At 35.7% G+C, this 21,033-nt stretch overlaps 1 protein-coding gene across 1 annotated transcript in view; it reads right to left on the bottom strand.

Annotated features, from left to right (window-relative positions):
• The window catches only part of LOC144544351 (cysteine-rich receptor-like protein kinase 15), a 50,861-nt gene that overhangs the window by 12,670 nt on the left and 17,158 nt on the right, over positions 1 to 21,033 (bottom strand). Inside the window, exons 4-6 of the mRNA XM_078292844.1 lie at positions 16,161 to 16,336; positions 15,841 to 16,051; positions 15,497 to 15,740 (exon numbers count right to left, since the gene is read on the bottom strand). Coding sequence (XP_078148970.1) covers positions 15,497 to 15,740; positions 15,841 to 16,051; positions 16,161 to 16,336 — 631 coding nt within the window. The remainder of the gene's footprint in view (positions 1 to 15,496; positions 15,741 to 15,840; positions 16,052 to 16,160; positions 16,337 to 21,033) is intronic.

The following is a 21,033-nucleotide window of genomic DNA, read 5'->3' as shown; positions in this document are numbered from 1 at the left end:
ACTTTATTACCATCAAATAATCATTTCTGCATGACCTATTGCAGCCCGTAATGAGGCTTATTGCGGCCCGCAAGCGGCACTCAAATTTGCCAAATAAAAACATCAATTTCTTCTTCTTATTGCGGCCCGTAAAGGTCCATCTTGCGGCCCGCAAGAGCTGTGTTACGGCCCGGAATGGGTTGGGCTACGGCCCGCAATAAAACTATCTTTCTTTCAAAATCTCTGACTTGAATCTTACGGCCCGCAATAAAATGGTTGCGGTCCTCAAGGCTCATTCAGATTTTTATTTTTCGCAGTACTTTGAGTTTTATTCATTGATTGCGGCCCGCAACCTATTCTCTGCGGCCCGCAATGTATCCCCAGTTTTCAGTACTTAGCTCCATAATGTATAATACCATTCCCATTTTTTGAATCAATCAATTCCCGCATAATTAAACATATAATACCCATTTCCAATACCATTTCAAACACATTTAAAACATAATTATCTATATTATCATCAAGTATGTATATTTAGGTCGTAATTAGGGTTACAATCAACATGACATGGTCCGATAAGAGGCTATACAACAAAATACCATGCGATGGTTTAATCAAATACCAAAATGGACACATTGAGTTGTCGAGCTCGAGTCCCTTTTACTCGCGTTTACCTGAAACTATCCGGATTATGCCTCACTTGTCGAGCTCGAGTCCCTTTTACTCGCGTTTACCTGAAACACATTCAATCAAATAAAATTCCCTGAGGGGCATGGGGGGGGGGGGTGAGAAAACTTGTCATCCGTTTTCTCAGTGCGGAATTTAATTAGGGCTACTGGATTTGTAAGAAATCCATTACCAGAACTAAACACACACCGCATTTGAGTATCAATTCAATTATGCAATAATAATGAATGCACATGCACCAAGAATAGAATCAAATGAAATCCAACACATATCACATTCAAAAGCAATCGAGAAATTCTCAGAATTTTCTGGGCTTAACTGATAAACTTACCAAGTCCGGTTATAAATGATAGATATCAACTATCTATCGTATCGGGCTTAACCATTCTATTCTCTGGTTTATAGTCGTACATTCATATCAATTCATCAATTCCGATTTATGGTCGCATATCTCGTGATTATGCAACGGATCATCACTCTTATCAAAGAGTGACCAACAAACATTCAATTTACCACAGTTTCACTACTCCTACAGTCACAATTCAATTTCCCTCACCCAACCGGTACTGGGTCAATTAGGGTCATTCTCCGTATGCGCATATGGGTCCTGAATCAAAGTCTAGCGTCGACTCTAGACTTTGCAATTAGAATTCATTTATTCAATTCAATTCAATTCAGTACTGTGGTTCCATTCAATTATCAGAAACGATAGAACAGAAATCGATAAAACCATACCAACATGCTAGATCATCACAATCATATCAATTCAATTATACTATTACTTTTCCTCATGCAATGCGGCGAATAATGCATTCAAGCAGAGATTCAACATGTTAGTATGCACAATGGTTCAATTAGAAGTCCAATAGATATATATATTTATATATGCATAGTTATTTAGTTCAAAGAAATACAAATCAAAACAGATCCCGTGAACCCCCGCACCTGATCACGTAGGGTGCGCAGAGCGGATCCGCTTTCGCTAGATTCGGTAATTCCGTCTATCCAGCTAAGCCGTGCTCGATAGGATCTATTCCTAGATTATAGGGCATAATAAGTCATTTGCAATAAAAGTCATAGTTTCATATATCCAATCGCATTTTAATACCCCGTAAATGGTCAATTCACTAAATTCGGAAATCTTGCAAGTTTACCCTTTTAACCTTGTAAAATACCATTTTAGGGTTTAAGGCATACTTTCTCGCAATTAGGGTTTTATACCAAATAGGAACAACACGGAAGTCTCAGTTTACCCAAACTCACTGTCAAGGTTAGATTCGAGTCAATTTGCAAGAAAGGTATTCTAACCCTAATCAACTTTTGGAAAAATCCGCGAATCGGGATTTGGTTGCAATTGAAACAAGAAATCAACAATTTATCACTCGAGAAGTAAAATAGAAAGGGATTACTCGAGATTTGTTCAAATCTTTCGGGTTTCACCGAAATCCTAGAAAATCAAGAGAATGAAATGTAGAGAAAATGAGAAGAGGGAAGTACCAATGGAGCAGATGAGGGGGCGAGAATCAACCTCCTCTTCGATTTCTCAAATTTTCGGGTGGTTTCAAGGAGGAAGCTCTCTCTCTCTCTCTCACTCTCTCTTTTTCTTTCTTATTTGGGGCGGCTCACAAACGAAAGGGAGGGGAAATGGCGCAGGGAGAAGAGAAAAGAGAAGGAAGGAGAGGAAAAGAAAGGAAAGGGGGCCCTCATGTCATGTTTTGCGAATTTTGCAATTAAACCCCTCCAATAGTTCAATATTCAATAAATAAGGAAATTATACATTTATCTCTCCCTCTACATATACATATACATATTTATATACAATTTAATTTAACAATTAGGCTTTTAATTCAAATTGCATTTAAAATTTTCACGGTGTTACATTAGCAAATAAATTACAGGAGAAAAGAATTTCATCGAATTATTTGGCCACCTCAGAGTTTATAAACGATTTCTTATTAAGAAACTTTAGAGCAAAGTTACTAAATAAGAAACACATCTGCATCTCTAAAACTGATTTAAAAACTGCTACATCATATTAGAAACTTCTACATCATATTAGAAACTTCAAGAGTTTCAGAGATGTAGTTGCTCTAAAAGTTTCAATATTAATCGTCATCCAGGTGTTGTTTGCGCAGCGTTCAGAAGCCACATACAGACAATATCTACGCAGAACAAAATGGAGAAGAAAGATTGTGATTTCAGAAACCGAGAGGATAGTTCGGTTTGAGCTCAACTGGCAACTGCAAGTTGTGCATCAATATTAAAGTAATAAGTTAAAAAAAAAAAGTTGTGTAATTTGGTATGATATTGATACAGTTTCAATTTGAGCCCCACTGCTATTTGTTCAGCCCAAAAAGTGAGTGGTGCGAGAAAAATAAAATAAAAAAAATACATAACCTTTGGAAACAAGACAATAAAGTGGGCCTTCAAATATTCTATTTCGTGGGCCATACGACTGAATGTGTATTATATTCTTGATTCTTCTATAGCTGGTGGCCTGGAAAATTCTAAGAGCATCTGACCCAGACTATAATTATTTCTCGCAGTCACTTGCTAAAATCTGACCCAGACTCGTCGGCTCAAATCGAAGCCACTCTAGGCGGAGCCGGTTCTTGAACGGCACGGTATGCGTGTCAGTTACATGTCGTGACTCGTGTGTTCTGTACTGTAATTATTCGCGTGCCGTGATTATCTTTTGAAGCTTTGGCATGCATGACACGGCACGTCACGTAAAAGATGTAGTCACAGTATGACATGTGATTATGCAAGTCACGTGTAATTAGGATCATTATATATTGATCAAATAGTTAATCTTGAATAAACTAACTTAAATTATGGTCACGCGAGTCACGTGAGACGTGTTTGGTCACGACGTAACTCATGTAGCATGACCATTTGCGTACCGTGACCATCTTTTAACATTTAAGTTATGGCATAGCACGTCAAAAATTAACTTGACCACAGTACGGCATAGTCCGAGACCAAAATAACGACATATTAGTTACAACACAAAATGGCACGACCACATTTTCTCCACACTAAAAGCCACCCAACCAGGCAGGGTAAATAAAGCGGCATAATAAATCTTTTGATTGAAAAATAGTGGTATTACCACCGATTTCATAGAAATCAAAGCATACCTGATATGGTACCTAAAATAGGTACCAAAATCAAATATGAAAAGTCATACATCAAGTCATCATCAACAAACATAAAAGCATACAAGGAGAGATAGTACTACATCAAAAGCTAAACTGGAAACAAAATGAATACTAAGCAAAATAAAAGTCTCAAAAAGCAATCATATCATAGGAGACTAGTAATCCAAGAGATCCTCATCCGACATCGCGTCTCCAGACATATGATCTGGGGGGTTGCCAGCTCCAAGAGCTTGAATGGATACCTCTTCTTCCTCCAGTATCTGATCTGGAAGGTCCTTAACATCACATGGAAGCATTAGACTTAATTTTAAGTATGAATTATCAGAGCTAGACTTACACCAAAAAGTAGCTAAAGAGATTATCTTAAACCCTAATGATTTAGCAGAAATGGGAGTAGTATTATCATTAAAAATAACTCTATTTCTTTCTAACCATACATTCCATAATATAGCTCCCCTTAATAATTCCATAAGGAGTCTATCCTTTAAGGGAATAGAAGCATCAAGTAACCATAAATCATCTACAGAATTACAGGTAAAAGGGAATGAATTGTATGTGGCAATCCAATTCCATATCAAGCGTACATATGAACAATGTATAAATAAATTGTCAGCGCTCTCATGTTGGTCACAAAATGCACAAGTAAGATTTCCTGACCAACCTTTTTTTGCCAAATTAACCTTAGTAAGAATTTTATCACGTCGGACGAGCCAAAGAAAGATTTTGATTTTTAAAGGGATATGAGATTTCCAAATGGTATCATATTCAGAATTTGGAATACCACCATATTCTAACCATTTATAAAAAGAATGAACAGTGAAATGATCATCTTGTGACCATCGCCATATCAATCTATCATCCAAATGAGAAGACAAAGTAAAATGTTGAAACTTGTGATGCAATGTAATCAATTCATTCCTATAAATACCAGTTATTTGCCTTTGAAAGGACAGACTTAAATGAGAAGTAGAAAATGCCTCGGCTACAGAAATAAACCTATCAGTAACAATAGAAAAAAGGTTTGGAAATTGATTCTTTAAGGTATGTTCACTACACCATCTATCTAACCAAAAAGAAGTTGTTTTACCGTTACCTATTTCTTTATTTAGCCCTAAATTGATAACCACATGATCTTTTAGGATTGATCGCCAAAAAGGTGAACAAAGAGAAGGAGTAGTTCTAGTTCCATATTTACTAAGTAAAATATTTTTCCATCTATCAGAAACAGAATTATCTAGAAACCGATACCACCATTTGGCCAGAAGGGCCTTATTCATAAGCTTAAGGTCTAAAACCCCCAAACCTCCCTGATCTTTACTTTTGCACACAATTCTCCATGATAATAAATCTTTTGAAAGAAAATATTTTTTTTATTTTTATGTATCTCTTCTCTCGCCACCTTTGAGAGCTTTCCTGCTGTGTTCTATTGTTTCCATTGTTCTTGCTACTCTTTTGATCAAGCCATGGGCCCAAGGCCCAAGGCTTTGAAGTTATTTTTGAGAAAACCATTCTCTCTTCTTATTTTTTGTGCTTTCAATCTTTTGATTGGCCTCGGGATCAAAATCGGTTTGACGTCGGATATATGTCCAATTTGTTATTTGCGAACGATTGATCTACGACTTTGAACTGGTACACACGAATATTGAAGCTGTCCGCATAAACTTTGAATCGAATCGGACGGTCACGAGCTGTCCGCGTTGGACGGTCCCCCCTTTCGGTAGACGGTTCCTGATTGAAATTATCATACAGGTGCATTCTCTATTAACAGTGAATGTTTTCATATATATATAAACGCAGTCCTCATTTTTCACTGAATATTGAATGAGTGTTAATTCCTTTAGTAGACTTAATTGGCGATTTTGTTGAGGGAAGGACTAGTGCACACCAAATGTTTGACTAAATTCCCCTTAGAACATTTTTTAATGGAACGTTCTGAGTACTCTGGGAGATGTGACAGGGTCATGATAAGTAGAATCTCTGGATCTCTTTTCCTATCTGAATTGGGATATTTCTAAAAATTGGGATGATGACAATGAATCAGAAGATGGTGAACTGAAAGAGAGAAATTTGAGTGGTTCAGAGATTTCGTGATATCTCTGGACCACTTTCCCTTTCTTCGCCATGACCTTTATGATCTAACATTTTGAGCATGATTGAAATCAGCAATGGTGTATAGTTGTATACCATTGTATTTAGTCAAACCATCAATTAAGTTTTTGGGGGTGGCGAATCTGACAGGTCCGGTCTAGAGAAAAATAACATTTCACCGTTCATATATAGTACAAGCAGCCTTGCCAGTATCCCTTTAAACTTTCCATCAACCAAAAGATTTATTTGATTGAATCCATCAGGCAGAATTAGGCATGTGCAACCCCATTTCTCTAAACCCAACAAATTTCTTGAGTTATTTTTTGCCACATTGCCTCCATGAGAATTGAGATGCCCGAGATACAGCCTGAGTTGCTGCTCCTTCAACTCTGGTAAAGAACACAAGGCATCTTATTCTTCGCATTGGACTTCAAACACAATGCAGTCTTATTTCAATTGGTTAATAGTTAGTGTGCATAATTAGAAAAAAATATTAATTTGCCGTACAGAAATAAAACCACAATGGTAGCAAGCAAATTTAAAAAAATTATCCAGATCATCTCATCAAAATGTTACTTCTACTTCTTGTTCCAGAACTCTCAGCTTGACTTGACTGTGTGTTTGTTGTAAAACTCTCAGCTTCACTTCTGAGTGTAGATGTGTCAGTCATTAAACTGTCAACCTCGATTTGGTGATCTATCGACCGAGTCAGAGACCAAGTTGAAGGCAAATTTGGCATAATCATAGATGGGCTTGCAAGCATATTTTTTACAGTCTCCATGGTAGGCCTGTCAATCGGATTTTCTAGCACGCACAGTAATGCTATATGAACACATCTTTTGATCTCTTCTTGGAATTCTTCCTCTAGGACTGGATCCATCAATTCAAATATCGTACCATCGTTCCAATGTAGCAATGCCTGTGGCAAAGGTTTTTTAGTTAGTTTTGTTTTATAGGTCTCAACTTAAATAATATGTTACCTACTATTTACTAAAAATAACATATTGTAAAGAAATCAAGAAGCAAATTGTAAAATTTTATTGCATATCAGATTAATTAGCATAATTAAGGATTGAGCAAATCACAAGCTAGTGGTATATGTAAGTCAAAGAATAGAAATCAACAATTCTCCTTCTGACTTAGTTATGTTCAAAATGTTATGCAACTAAAAATGTACCCTTCTTTTTATTAAAAAGGCTTGCCATGCTCTAAATAGACAAATAGTATATGCTTATGTAATTCTAGTCAAGGCTATTCATGACAGATACATTCAAACAGTGCTAAATTTTTTTTTTTTTTTCTGTTGGGATTGCAATTAAATTTTCTTATTATTGGAAAGAAAATATTGATTCTTGGAAGGGAAGCCGTGTAGGGCATAGTTGGAAAGAAATGAGCTGTAATCTTTTATTTGTTTTCATGAATAGAATTAGGAAAGAATCTTGTACAAGATTTCTATTTTGTTTTTTTTCTATTAAACTTCCCTTGTGTGTCTCCAGTGGAGATATCCAAAAATTGTAAAACTATTCTGTTATGAATAAAGAAAAAAAAAAGAGGGTTTGAGTTGAGGACGTAGGTACTAAACTGGTACCGAACCTCGTTAAATTTGCGTGTTTGAAACTTTATTTCTGTGATTGTTAGTACTTTTAGACATGGTATCAAAGCATGGTGATCAATCTGATGGAGAATCCTCTAATACAGTAACCCTTCTAGAACGACTAACTCAAATAGTAACCATGCAACAAACACAAATGAACCAACTCATGTCTCTCCAATCTTCCCAACTCACAGCCACACCTGCCCTACCCATGGTGACAATTGAAGGTCCTTCTTCTCCAATTTCGGTGAAATTGGATGGTTCCAACTACTCCATATGGTCTCAGGTGGTGAAGGTGTATTTAAAAGGGCGTGACAAGACGGGGCATATTACTGGTGATCCACCTTTACCATCGACTCCAACATATCAGAAGTGGAGTATCGATGACTCGGTAGTTAAAGGTTGGTTACTCAACTCGCTTGAATCCAAACTTATGGTTAACTACATCCATTATGAAACTGCCTTTGAGATGTGGAAGGCTATTGCAACCACCTTTTATGATGAAAATGATGAAGCCTTTGTGTTTGACCTGAATAGAAAAGTGACTCGACTCAAGCAGTCAGGTAAGCCAGTAGAAGACTACTATAATGCTTTGCAAGGTCTTTGGCGTGAAATTGACTTTCGACGTCCTAATCCCATGACAAGTGCTATGGATATCGAACAATTCAATAAGTACCTTGAGAAAACTCGGGTCTATACCTTCTTAGATGGTCTTGATGACCGTTTTGACAACATAAGGGCAAGTGTGTTACAGATGTTGCCATTTCACACCGTTGAGCAAGCCTATGGGTATTAAGAAGAGAGGCAATTCGACAAAGTGTTATGCTGAAAGGGGAAGAAGATGTAGTTCAAAACTCTATGACAATGGTGTCAAGGAGTTACAAGTCATATGAGGGTAATTCAACTCTGAACAAAAATTACCCAGTCAGGAGAAGTCAAAACTCAAGTGTTCAAACTATGGAAAAACAGGACATGTTAGAGAAAGGTGTTTCGATTTAGTTTGCTATCCTGACTGGTATAAAGGAAGTAAAGGAAGACAACTAGGTGAAAAGGGAAGAAATCAAGCCTTTGCTGCGACTACTAAAGGAGATGGGTCGGGTTCACCTGATCCGCAAGGTGTAGGCCGAACAGGGCATGCTGAGTAGAAGCTTATCCGAACAACTCCAACTGGTGGATCTAGTCAACCAAGCTGTTTAGGCCAAACTCCAGGTATTGCGTCTCATGTTGAGGGAAAAGGTACACAACTTGATAAAGGTATGTTATCTCTAAATCATGATAGTTTGGGTGGTTGGTTAATTGATTCCAGTGCCACTGATCACATGACTTTCTCTGAGAAGGACATTAGTGACATTAAAAAACCAAGAACTGATATGGTTTTAAATGCAAATGGAATTGGGTATCCGGCTCAAGGAGCCGGGAATGTGAAAGTTACTCAATCTTTGGTATTAAATAATACACTTCTTGTACCTTCATTGAAGTCACGATTAGTCTCTGTTGGACAATTACTGAGGAGTTGAATTGTGTGGTTCTCATGTTTCCTGATTTTTTGTATTTTTCAGGATATCCTCACGAAGGAGATCATTGGGCGTGGTTCTAAAAAGGGCCGCTTATATCACTTAGAAGACTTAAGAGTGGGCAGAACCAACTTGGCAAGTGGGTGTTCAAAAACAGAAAATAAAATATGGACATGGCATAGGCGGTTAGGGCCCCCTTCTTTTGGTTATTTGAAAAAAAAATTACCTGATTTATTTTCCGGTTTAGATATACCTATGTTTAACTGTGAAACATGCATCAAGGCTAAAAGCCATCGTGTATCCTATAATATTAGCATGAATAAATGTGAGAAACCTTTTGATCTTATTCATTCTGATGTTTGGGGGCCATCCCCAGTTGATTCTGTCTATGGGTATACCTATTGAAAAGAAAAGAGGAAGTAGCAGAAGTATTTAAAACTTTTTATAAAATGGTTCAAACTCAATTTGGGCAGGCCATTAAGTTTTTTCGAAGTGATAATGGAGGTGAATTTGTTAATAAAGTTCTCAAAAGTTTTTTCATAGACAAAGGGATTATTCACGAAACCTCTTGTGTTGGCACACCTCAACAAAATGTGGTAGTTGAAAGGAAGAACAATCATATCTTAGAAACTGCTAGGGCATTACTCTTTGAGAATCAAGTGGAGAAAAGGTTCTGGGATTGTGCAATAACCATGGCAGTATATGTAATTAATAGACTACCCTCTAAAGCGAATGACTTTCAAACATCTCTGAAAAAACTTGCGAATTTTGTACCCATACCATCGGTTCTGAGCTTACCACCAAAAATATTTGGATGTGTTGCATATGTCCATATTCCAAAGAATCAAAGATCTAAAATTGAACCATGTGCTGTTAAATGTGTGTTATTGGGACTTGGTATGCACCAAAAAGGGTACAAATGCTATGATCCAGTGTCAAACATGTGGTATGTTACAATGGATGTAACATTTCTGGAAAGTGAATCGTTATTTCAAACTACCAAATATCCCTCTCAGGTGGAGAATGAAAATGAGAGAGATTTTTGGTCTTAATCGAACTTAAATCAGGTAAGAGAGTTGGCCGAAAACTCTGAAGGTGTGCAGGGCCCAGTTCGGGTCAGAGAGTTGGCCGAAAACTCTGAAGGTGTGCATGGCCCAGTTCGGGTCAGAGAGATGGCCGAAGATTCTAAAGAGGGTGCTGACCCAGTTCGGGTCAGAGAAGAAGTTGATGTTGTATGGACCGAGATAAATGAAGAAGATAGTGAAGAAGTGATACAATAAGACCAAGAACCACAGATCCAAGAGTCTCCTGAGGATATCCCAGAGGTAAGTACTTCTCACTCTAGATATATTCTACCTCCTAGACAGAATCGTGGAAAGCCCCCTAAAAGATATGTTCCTGAAGATGGAACCAGTAAAGAAATAGAATACCCAATTGCAAATTACGTCACCACCAAAAGACTACCAGAACCAATGAAACTTTTTTGTGATACGATGCTTACCTTACCAATACCAGAAAATGTGACTGAAGCTCTTAAGGATAAAACATGGACAAAAGTAATGGATGTAGAAATGGAAGCATTGTATAAAAATAACACATGGTCTTTGGTTGGACTTCCAAATGGAAAGAAGACAGTAGGGTGTAAGTGGGTTGTTTTCTATAAAATATGATTCAAATGGTAATGTTGAGAGATACAAAGCTAGGTTGGTAGCTAAAGGGTATACTCTGACATACAAAATTGATTATCAGGAAACATTTTCTCCTATTGTTAAATTGAACACAGTTCGAGTGTTGTTGTCTCTTGCAGCTAATCTAGATTGGCCCTTACACCAATTTGACGTGAAGAATGCTTTCTTGCATGGAGATTTAGAAGAAGAAATCTACATGGATCTTCCTCCTGGGTATGAGAATCCGGGTTCAAAGCAAACAGTGTGTAAGTTAAACAAAGCTCTGTATGGACTCAACCAGTCTCCTCGAGCATGGTTCGGTAGATTCTGTCAGGCAATGAAGAAGTATGGGTTCAATCAAGGGGAATCTGATCATACAATGTTTTACAAAAGAAGACATGAGAAACTAACTGTTTTGATTATCTATGTAGATGACTTGAATATTACAGGGGATGACACAGAGGAAATTCGAGTTCTGAAAGAAAAGCTTTCAAAAGAATTTGAAATGAAAAATTTGGGTGGTCTAAAATACTTTCTTGGGATTGAGGTGGTCCGATTTAACCAAGGTATTATTTTGTCTCAAAGAAAGTATATTATTGACTTATTGGCTGAGGTATGGATGCTAGATTGTAAACCTGCTGATACACCAGTAGTTCAAAATTTAAAATTGGGAGAATTTTTGGATCAAGTACCTACCAATAAAGAGAGGTACCAGCGGCGAGTTGGAAAATTGATTTATTTGTCACATTCCAGACCCGATATTGCATACGCAGTAAGCTTAGTGAGCCAATTTATGCATAACCTAAGTGAGGATCATATGGAAGCGATAATGAGAATTATTAAATATCTGAAGGGAGTTCCAGGTAGGGGAATACACTTTAAGAGAAATGGGCATCTTGGTGTTATGGGTACGCACTCCTCTTCAGGGATAGCGTTGGGACTTGGGACCAATATTACTTGTGCTTTGAGATTCATGCAGATCGTATTTGAACGGTTGGGATCTATAAAAAAAAAAAGCACTCGAAGTTTGAGATATCTCAGAAGATGCGCTGAGATATCTCAAACTTTTGCGTAACTGACATGTACGGTGCCTATTCGGGATAGCACAGGGGCAGTATTATTTGTTCTTTGAGACTAGTTCATAACATAATTGAATGGTTGAGATTTTTCAAAAAAACACTCAAAATAAAGTGACCAATTCGTGATAAAGTACAAATTTCAATGACCTCTAGAAAAATTTATCCAAAAAAAATCTAATAAATATTGCAAGCACTGAACAAAGACTTATTTTTTTTAGTTGTAAATTTGTGGTCTTTTAGAAAATTACTTCAGTCACTTTAGATCAAAGGTTGGTTATGTAAACTCAACATTTTTATCTTTTGCTTTTAATATTTCAAATGCCTCCATTTTTTGTGTCTTCATTATGTCTTTATTTTTAAAAGTTTTAATAACTCAAAATTTAAAATTTAAGAGTCAAAATAAAACAGTTGGATATGTCTACATCATTTTATCTATGCATATATAAAAATTATGACATTCCATATTTATTTTGATTGTCATCAAGAGCTTGTAAAAAATATATTAATATGGATAATTTAGAGATGTTGATTTTTCAACTTATTGATAATTCACATAAAAAAAATTGAAATGTGATAATTTTTTATAAGCACATAAAGAAAATAACAAATATCACATCCAACGATTTTATTTTGACTTTTAAGTTTTAGATTTTGAACTATTAAAGTTTTTAAAAATGAAGGCATGATAAAGACATAAAATGGAGGCATTTGAACCATCCTATAGATGGATTTTGTATGAGGCAAATATATGATGTAAGATGAGTAGAATTAATTAGTTTCGACCGAACAATTAACGAACTTAAATATGTTTATATGAATTAATAGACAACTCTCTTTTTTCCACTCTAGAAGCCACCCAACCAAGAGGGGTAACTAAAGCGGCATAATAAATCTTTTGGAAGAAAATATTTTCTTATTTTTATGTATCACTTCTCTCGCGCCATCTTGGAGTGCTTTCTTCCTGGCGTACGTTAGTACGTACTAGTGCTTCCATTGTTCTTGCTAATCTTTTGATCAAGCCATGGGCCCAAGGCCCAAGGCTTTGAAGTTATTCTTGAGAAAGCCATGGGCCTAAGCTCTCTCTTCTTATTTGTGCTTTCAATCGTTTGCTCAGTAGGGTGGAAGCTGACGCGTTTGATGGGCATCAGGATCAAAATCGGTTTGACGTCGGATTTATGTCCGATTCGTTCTGAGATTTGTGAACAATTGATTATATATAGATATATATAAACGTAGCCTCTGTATTATGAAATCCTCATTTTTGTCTGAATATTGAATGAGTGTTAATTCCTTTAGTAGAATTAATTGGCGATTTTGTTGAGTAAAGGACTAGTGCACACCAAATGTTTGACTAAATTCCCCTTATAACATTTTTGAGTGGTGAATCAGAAGATGGTGAACCGAAAGAGATAAATTTGAGTGGTTCACAGATTTTGTGATTATCTCTGGACCACATGTACTTTCCTTTCCTTTGTGGGGATCTTTATGATCTAACATTTTGAGCATGATTGAAATCAGCAATGGTGTATAGTTGTATACCCATTGTATTTAGATCATAGTACAAGCACCCTTGCCAGTATCCCTTTAAACTTTCCATCAACCAAAATATTTATTTGATTGAATCCATCAGGCAGAATTAGGCTCATGGAGCCCCATTTCTCTCAACCCAACAAATTTCTTGAGTTATTTTGTGCCACATTGCCTCCATGAGAATCGAGATGCCTGATATACAGCCTGAGTTGCTGCTCCTTCAACTCTGGTAAAGAACACAATGCGTCTTATTCTTCGCATTGGACTCCAAACACAATGCAGTCTTATTTCAATTGGTTAATGGTTAGTGTGCATAATTAGAAAAAAATATTAATTTCCCGTACAGAAATAAAACCACAATGGTATCAAGCAGATTTAAAAAATTTATCCGGATCATCTCATCAAAATGTTACTTCTACTTCTTGTTCCAGAACTCTCAGCTTGACTTGACTGTGTGTTTGTTGTAAAACTCTCAGCTTCACTTCTGAGTGTAGATGTGTCAGTCATTAAACTGTCAACCTCGATTCGGTGATCTATCGACCGAGTCAGAGACCAGGTTGAAGGCAAATTTGGAATAATCATAGATGGGCTTGCAAGCATATTTTTTACAGTCTCCATGGTAGGCCTGTCAATCGGATTTTCTAGCACGCACAGTAATGCTATATGAACACATCTTTTGATCTCTTCTTGGAATTCTTCCTCGAGGACTGGATCCATTAATTCAAATATCGTATCATCGTTCCAATGTAGCAATGCCTGTGGAAAGGGTTTTTTAGTTAGTTTTGTTTTATAGGTCTCAACTTAAATAATATGTTACCTACTATTTACTAAAAATAACATATTGTAAAAAAATCATAGAAGCATATTGTAAAATTTTATTGCATATCAGATTATAATTAAGGATTGAGCAAATCACAAGCTAGTGATTAATGTAAGTAAGTCAAAGAATAGAAATCAACAATTCTTCTTCTGACTTAATTATGTTCAAAATGTTATGCAAATAAAAATGTACCCTTCTTTTTAGTAAAAAGGCTTGCCATTCTCTAAATAGACAAATAGTATATGCTTATGTAATTCTAGTCAAGGCTATACACAACAGATACATTCAAACAGTGCTTAAAAGAAATTTTTTATTTTGTTGGGATTTCAATTAAACTTTCTTATAATGGCATAATTGTTGTTCATAGTAATAATTAAGATCATCAATTGAAAGGAACAGTGATGGCAGAAACCGTAGCATAGACGAAAATTTCTGAAAGGAAATTCTGACAACAAAAAGCTTCTGGACCTGAATCTCAAGAAGTTCATGTTACTTACATGATTAATGAGATTCGAAGCGCGATTCGAGCCAACAAAGGCGCTATTCTTCTGGCCTGTCAGAATCTCAAGAAGAAGAACTCCAAAGCCATACACATCTGATTTAGTAGAGAAATTCCCGTGCAAAATGTACTCAGGTGCCATATATCCACTACAAATTAAAGGAAGTCAAATTAATCTGTAAAGATAAATTGGAGTCATATTTATACAAGTTTCACCTGGTATACATTCCCATTCCAAATTGATGATTGTATGATGTGATATCACATTTTGATAGTTTTTCCATAACAGGTTTAAATATACATGATGTTCAATTGATTAACCCTGAGCTAGTTCCTCAACTGATTTCAATGGGTAAGTTATGCCCAAATTGGCAAATTGAACAACTGCAGAAGAAAAAAATGAATAAGGGAAAGGAATCTGAGTCAATAAGCATAAATTAAACCCAATTTCAGTACCTAAAGGGAAAGGAATCTGATTCAATAGGCATACATTAAACCCGATTTGAGTACCTAGAGGACCACAAGCATATTGAATGAAATTTGAAAGAATGTTAAATGCAAGGGTGTCAAACAGCTCTCAACTGAAAATGCAGCTGCTACATACAACTACATGCTTGATATGAAACGGTATTGTACCTATTACTGTTATACTGAACTTGAACTGCACAATAAGGATATTGACTGAAATTTGAAAGAACGTTAAATGCAAGGGTGTCAAACAGCTCTCAACTGAAAATGCAGCTGCTACATACAACTACATGCTTGATATGAAACGGTATTGTACCTATTACTGTTATACTGAACTTGAACTGCGCAATAATATATCTGTGAAGTGTTAGATCATGGTAAGTAAAGAGTTATTGTATAACCAATCTTACAATGTTCCAGCAATGATATTTGTATCTTTATGGGTTTGATCTTCCTCGAAAAACCTTGCAAGCCCAAAATCAGAAATTTTCGGGTTCATATCCTTGTCAAGCAATATGTTGCTAACTTTTAGATCTCTGTGTATAACTTTCAACCGAGATTCCTCATGGAGGTAATTTAAACCACGAGTAATTCCTTCAATTATTTTGTGTCGCATTTTCCAGTCAAGGTTGACTCGTTGGGAAGTATCCTTTGCTGCATCAGGGAAATATCAATAACCTTATCAGTAATGCTTATTTATGAGAAATTTTACTTTGAATTTGTATCTTATATATTTTGACAAAGGACTTTATACCAAAAAGAATCTTGTCAAGACTTCCGTTAGGCAGGTATTCATAGCAGAGCAATTTCTCTCGATTTTTTATGGAACATCCAAGCAACTGCACCAGGTTCTTGTGCTTGAGTTTTGCGAGAAAATCCACTTCATTCTTGAACTCTGTTATTCCTTGGGCCGAACTTCCCGAAAGTCTTTTCACAGCTATTTCTCGTCTGTTAGGAAGAGTGCCCTTTATAAAAAAAATATTTCCTTTATATATGTTATTTTGTATTTGATGATAAGGAAATTTTCTGTTGAAGGTTTAGATAAGGAAAATTACTAGGTAGAAGTGATTGTACCTTGTAAACCGGACCAAAGCCTCCTCTACCGAGTTTATTCATGTCGGAGAAATTATCTGTGGCAGCTTTAAGTGCAGTAAAGTTAAACACTTCATATTCTGCATTTGGATTTAGGATATATTCCAGTTCTGTTTCTATATTTTCTTGTATATACATCGTGTCGTCATCATCATCATCTGTTCAGAAAGAAGACACGTAATCACGTTGTATCATAATGATGAAAAAGAAAATTAGTAAATTACTCTATAGTCTTATAGGTGTGTAAAATACTTAACAGAATTGAAATATTACATGTATCTTTGTCTAATGAGCGCTTTCTCCTCCAGAAGCAGAATCCAAACGCAGCTAGAATGGCAACAACAGAAACAACAACTATGGAGACCACAATTGTGACAGTTGAATTGGATTTTGATCCTGTATGTTGAATATTTGATTAAATTGTTCAGAAAATTGCAAGCAAACTTTAAATGCTATATCATCTGAGTCAGAGAATTAACTCAAAAAGGAAGGTGCTCATAGTATTTCCACTCTGTTCAGTTAAGGACAAAAGTACATAACATAATTTTTTGAGGATTATTAATTACTTTAACGAAATGTTTCCTTTTTTTTTAATTTTTTGAAACAACCAAAATCCATAGTTGAAAATACAATCTGAAAAACACAATTATTTACCTGCTAATGATGTTGGTGGTGGTGGAGAGACCAATGATACCGGAAATGAGCTAACGTTTAAAATATATTGCTCATACCGTAGGTAGCAATTCCTTGCCATCATCCTCATCCCCAGTGCAGTCCCATTTGCGCACGTGTAAGACCTTAAATTTGAAATGCACCTGCTACACTCCTGTGGCGAGAGGTCTCTTGTACACTGCAGAAGTGCTGACATATTTGTGCCATTGACCACTTGAGTTGAAAACATTTCCCGGGTATATGGTGTCGTCGTACTTAAATTAGTTAACACCGTCATAAGAGCTTGCTGTGACTTCTGATCGAGTAAATTAGCCCCACTATAAAGGCAGGAGGGCTGATAGGGTTCTGCAACAGAGAGGAAGTTCTTGCTGGAGTAGCTTATCAAGCACGAGTCATATTGCACAGTGGCGGTCGCACTCGTGGGGCATGGTTGTGTCGTGTTGGACGTGGCATCTTGAAGGCAATTGACACAGTCGGCCAGAGTGGAATCGGCGAAACACATTAGTAAACCATAAACTTTGTCGGGGCTATTGCCGAAAGATTTGTTGGAAAAGGCACTGTTAATTAGTGCATCTGTGCGGAGGGAGGAGAGTAGTTCGAAGATGTTGTCTTCGATGGTGGTTCCGATATTAAATGTATCAGTCTTCGAGCAATTTGCGTCGAGTTGTTTAGCATTGGCATAGCAATTGAATTGTGTTAGTATTAGGAAAGGACAAAGAAAGAGAATAGAGAATGCTTGAAGCATACTGTTTGTACTGGTCAGACAAAACTGAATTGTAAATTTGGATTTATATTGACATATATGTAAGACTAACAAGTAGTTGTATACAAATTTGTCCTTCTATACATATTATTTCCAAACCGTCATTATCATTCTTTTAATATCTAATTTGAAAGAACAACAACAACGAAAAAGTCAAATAATTCATGCATCTCTGGGTGTGCATCAACGATTTTAGCTCTTCTTAAATATGTAGTTTGGTCCTCTTTTGTTTGAATATATGTAGTTGGTACATTAATTATAATTTTTTCGTACTATATTAACATTATTGTTTTAAAATATTAAACATGATTAGTTTATTGTTATTATTATGTCATTAATATATATACAAATTCAAAACAACACATCTCTTGAAAAAAATGCAATAAAAGTACAAGATTATTACTACAAAAAATGATTGCTTCGTACGTAAATTTTATAGCTACAATATTTTTGAAAATTGAAAAATTAAAAGTTCCTAATAAATTCTTTAAAATTTTGCTTGACGTTTTAGTTATGAAAAAAAAAATAATCAATGACCATTAATCAAAGAAAATTTACGAAGCAATCATTTTTTGTAGTAATAAGATATGGCATCTAGAGAGATTTTAAGCAAGGTATTAAATTTGTTCATACAAGTAAAAAATTTGAAATTATTGTGTTAATATCAACACATATGAATGATTAATTTGTTGCTTGAGTTGGAAAAGAAAGTTAAAGGAAAAATAATTGATGCAAGAATGGGACAGTATCCGCAAGGAATACTGTCAGTATACCGTCGCTAATAGAGAAAGCACCTTTTTATCCTCGCAGGTACTGTCTCATTCTTTCTCAAGTGCATATATATATATATATATATATGCAAGAAAATAGAATAAATTTTACAACCTAGCATAAATACCCTTTCAAATTGGATATTTAATAAGATCATTGACTATGGTAACTATTAAAGAAGGCCGTTGACTTCTATAAATATAGGGGTGCAAACGGATCGGATACGGATTGGATAGTGGTAAAATTATATTCTTATTTTTCGAATACGGATATGGATCAAATATTCAATGGATATGTATGGATACGAATTAGATATTCGTAAATTTACACATAAATATTAATTTTATAATATATATTAAACTATATGATATATGTCTATTATTCGGATACGGATAATTAAAATTCAAAATCATATTCATATCCGTGCCCGTATAGATATTCGGATATCGGATATCCATATCTAATTTTCAGATACGGATCCGGATACAGTCGGATATTATCCGATCCGTTTGCACCCCTTAATAAATACATTGATAATGTTGGGCTAAACCCAAGTTTAGCTGAAACACATTAAATTTTTGTCCGGATGGATTAGATTTTGAAGAATTCACGAGATGTTTGACGGTGAATTATATGTAGAGGCATCTTTGTTCAATTGTTAAGAACAAGTGCTCTATATAAATTATTTATATCAGTGATAAATAAGGTGATCATGTACAAACGTTAACGACGTATAAGATGTGCAGACTAATACAAATCTTCAATAGCGTGCAAGACAAATATATACCTCTTGAAATTAATTGGATATTTAATAAGGTTACTTCTAGAAATATAGTACAACATTTGAACTAAACGATCAACAGACATATCAAGTGGTAAAAGCCTAGGTAATTTTGAGAATGAGTCAATGAGGGTTAATATTCTATCAATTGATATGTCCAAATATATGAGCGGAATTTTCCTTTAGAAAGTAATATTGTTGAATTTGAAGTCATTTCGAGAAGATGCATGCCTCGTACTTCGTCTAATTTATTACGATAATTTTCTTCAAATCCTTTTTACAAACCTAACCAGTAACCACTGCTGACTTATTCCAACATTTGTCCATGTCAAACTAGGGCTAGCAACAGTTCGATTTTGATAGAATATGCATCAATCAAAACGTAATAAAAAAAACGCAAAGTTGTGCAATTTGGTACGATATCGATATAGCATCAATCTGAGCCTCACATTCACAGGCTCACAGCCCATCAAGCGAGTTGTGCGAGAAAAAAAATCAAATAAATTAATACCCTTTGGAGCGGAAGGTCAATCCCTTTTTTTTTTTTCCTCTTTCGTGCGTTTTTAATATAGTTGACTGTTGACTTTTGAAGCAGAGTCTTGAAAATCATAAACACTAGATCCAGTCAAAAAATTCCGGAGGATTACTTTCAATCATTTCCCCCAAATATTCTATTGCCGCATTATAATTCCTTAATCTTTTTGTTAGCATTTTGAAAAGATAAAAATACAAAATTGGTATATCTTTTATAAAAATTTCAATATTAGTCGTCATGCAGGTGTTGTTTGAGCACCGTTTAGAAGCAACATGCAGACAATGTCTCTGCAGAACAAAATGGAGAAGAAGGATTGTGATTTCAGAAACCGAGAGGATAGTTCCTTTTGAGCGCAACTGCAAGTTGTGCATCAATATTAAAGTAATAAGTTAAAAAAACGAAGTTGTGTAATTTGGTGTGATATTGATACAGCTTCAATTTGAGCCCCACTGCTATTTAGGGCTGGCAAAAAAATTCGAGGTTCGTGATTCGATTCGGGTTTGATTCGGGTTTGATTCGAGTTCAATTCGATTCGAAATGGGTTCGAATTGAAACGAACCAAATCAGGTTCGGTTCGGAATTAATTCAAACCAAACTCAAATCTCGTCTGGTTCGATCGAAATAGGTTCATGATTTTTTTGTAGTTCGAATCTTATAAAATCACCGGCCATCCATTTACCTGATGAAATTAAAATTCAAGATAGAGAGTCATAATTTAACTTAGCCGACACTCGCTCTCAAATCTCAATAACCTAGTTCTCTCTCCACCTCTCTCTAATTCATTCTCTCTCTAGCTCTAAAATCTAACCGACGCTCTCAGCGACTGGCTGTCTCTCCGGCTGTCACTCCTCTCTCTGGCATAGATGACTGTCTCTCCTCTCTCTTCGGTCATCTCTCATAGTTCATACCAGAAAAGTTGTCTCTGATATATTTTTTCATGAACAATTTTTCAACTTAAAAACACTTATTTCATAGTTTATATCGGTAAAAGGAAGCCATGTGAATTTTGTCCCGTGAGAAAAAAATTAATGTATAAACTACCGGTATAACTAGAGCTGCTAAAAATAATTTAGTTGGTGATTCGATTCGGGTTCGATTCGAAAAATGTGTAGTTCACAATTAATTCGATTCGAAATGGGTTCGGTTCGAAATTAATTCAAACCAAACTCAAACCTAAGTTCGGTTCGGTTCGGTTCGTTGCCACCCCTACTGCTATTTGTGCAGCCGAAAAAGCGAGTGGTGCCAGAAAAATCAAATAAAAGTGCATAACCCTTGAAAACAAGACAATAAAGTGGGCCACCAAATATTCTATTTCGTGGGCCTGACGACTAGT

This window comes from Carex rostrata, chromosome 26 (genome assembly GCF_964058835.1).
Source record: "Carex rostrata chromosome 26, lpCarRost1.2, whole genome shotgun sequence".
NCBI classification, from domain to species: domain Eukaryota; kingdom Viridiplantae; phylum Streptophyta; class Magnoliopsida; order Poales; family Cyperaceae; genus Carex; species Carex rostrata.
The sequence above is the reverse complement of the archived record's forward strand: the minus strand, read 5'-3'. Positions and strand labels throughout refer to the sequence as shown.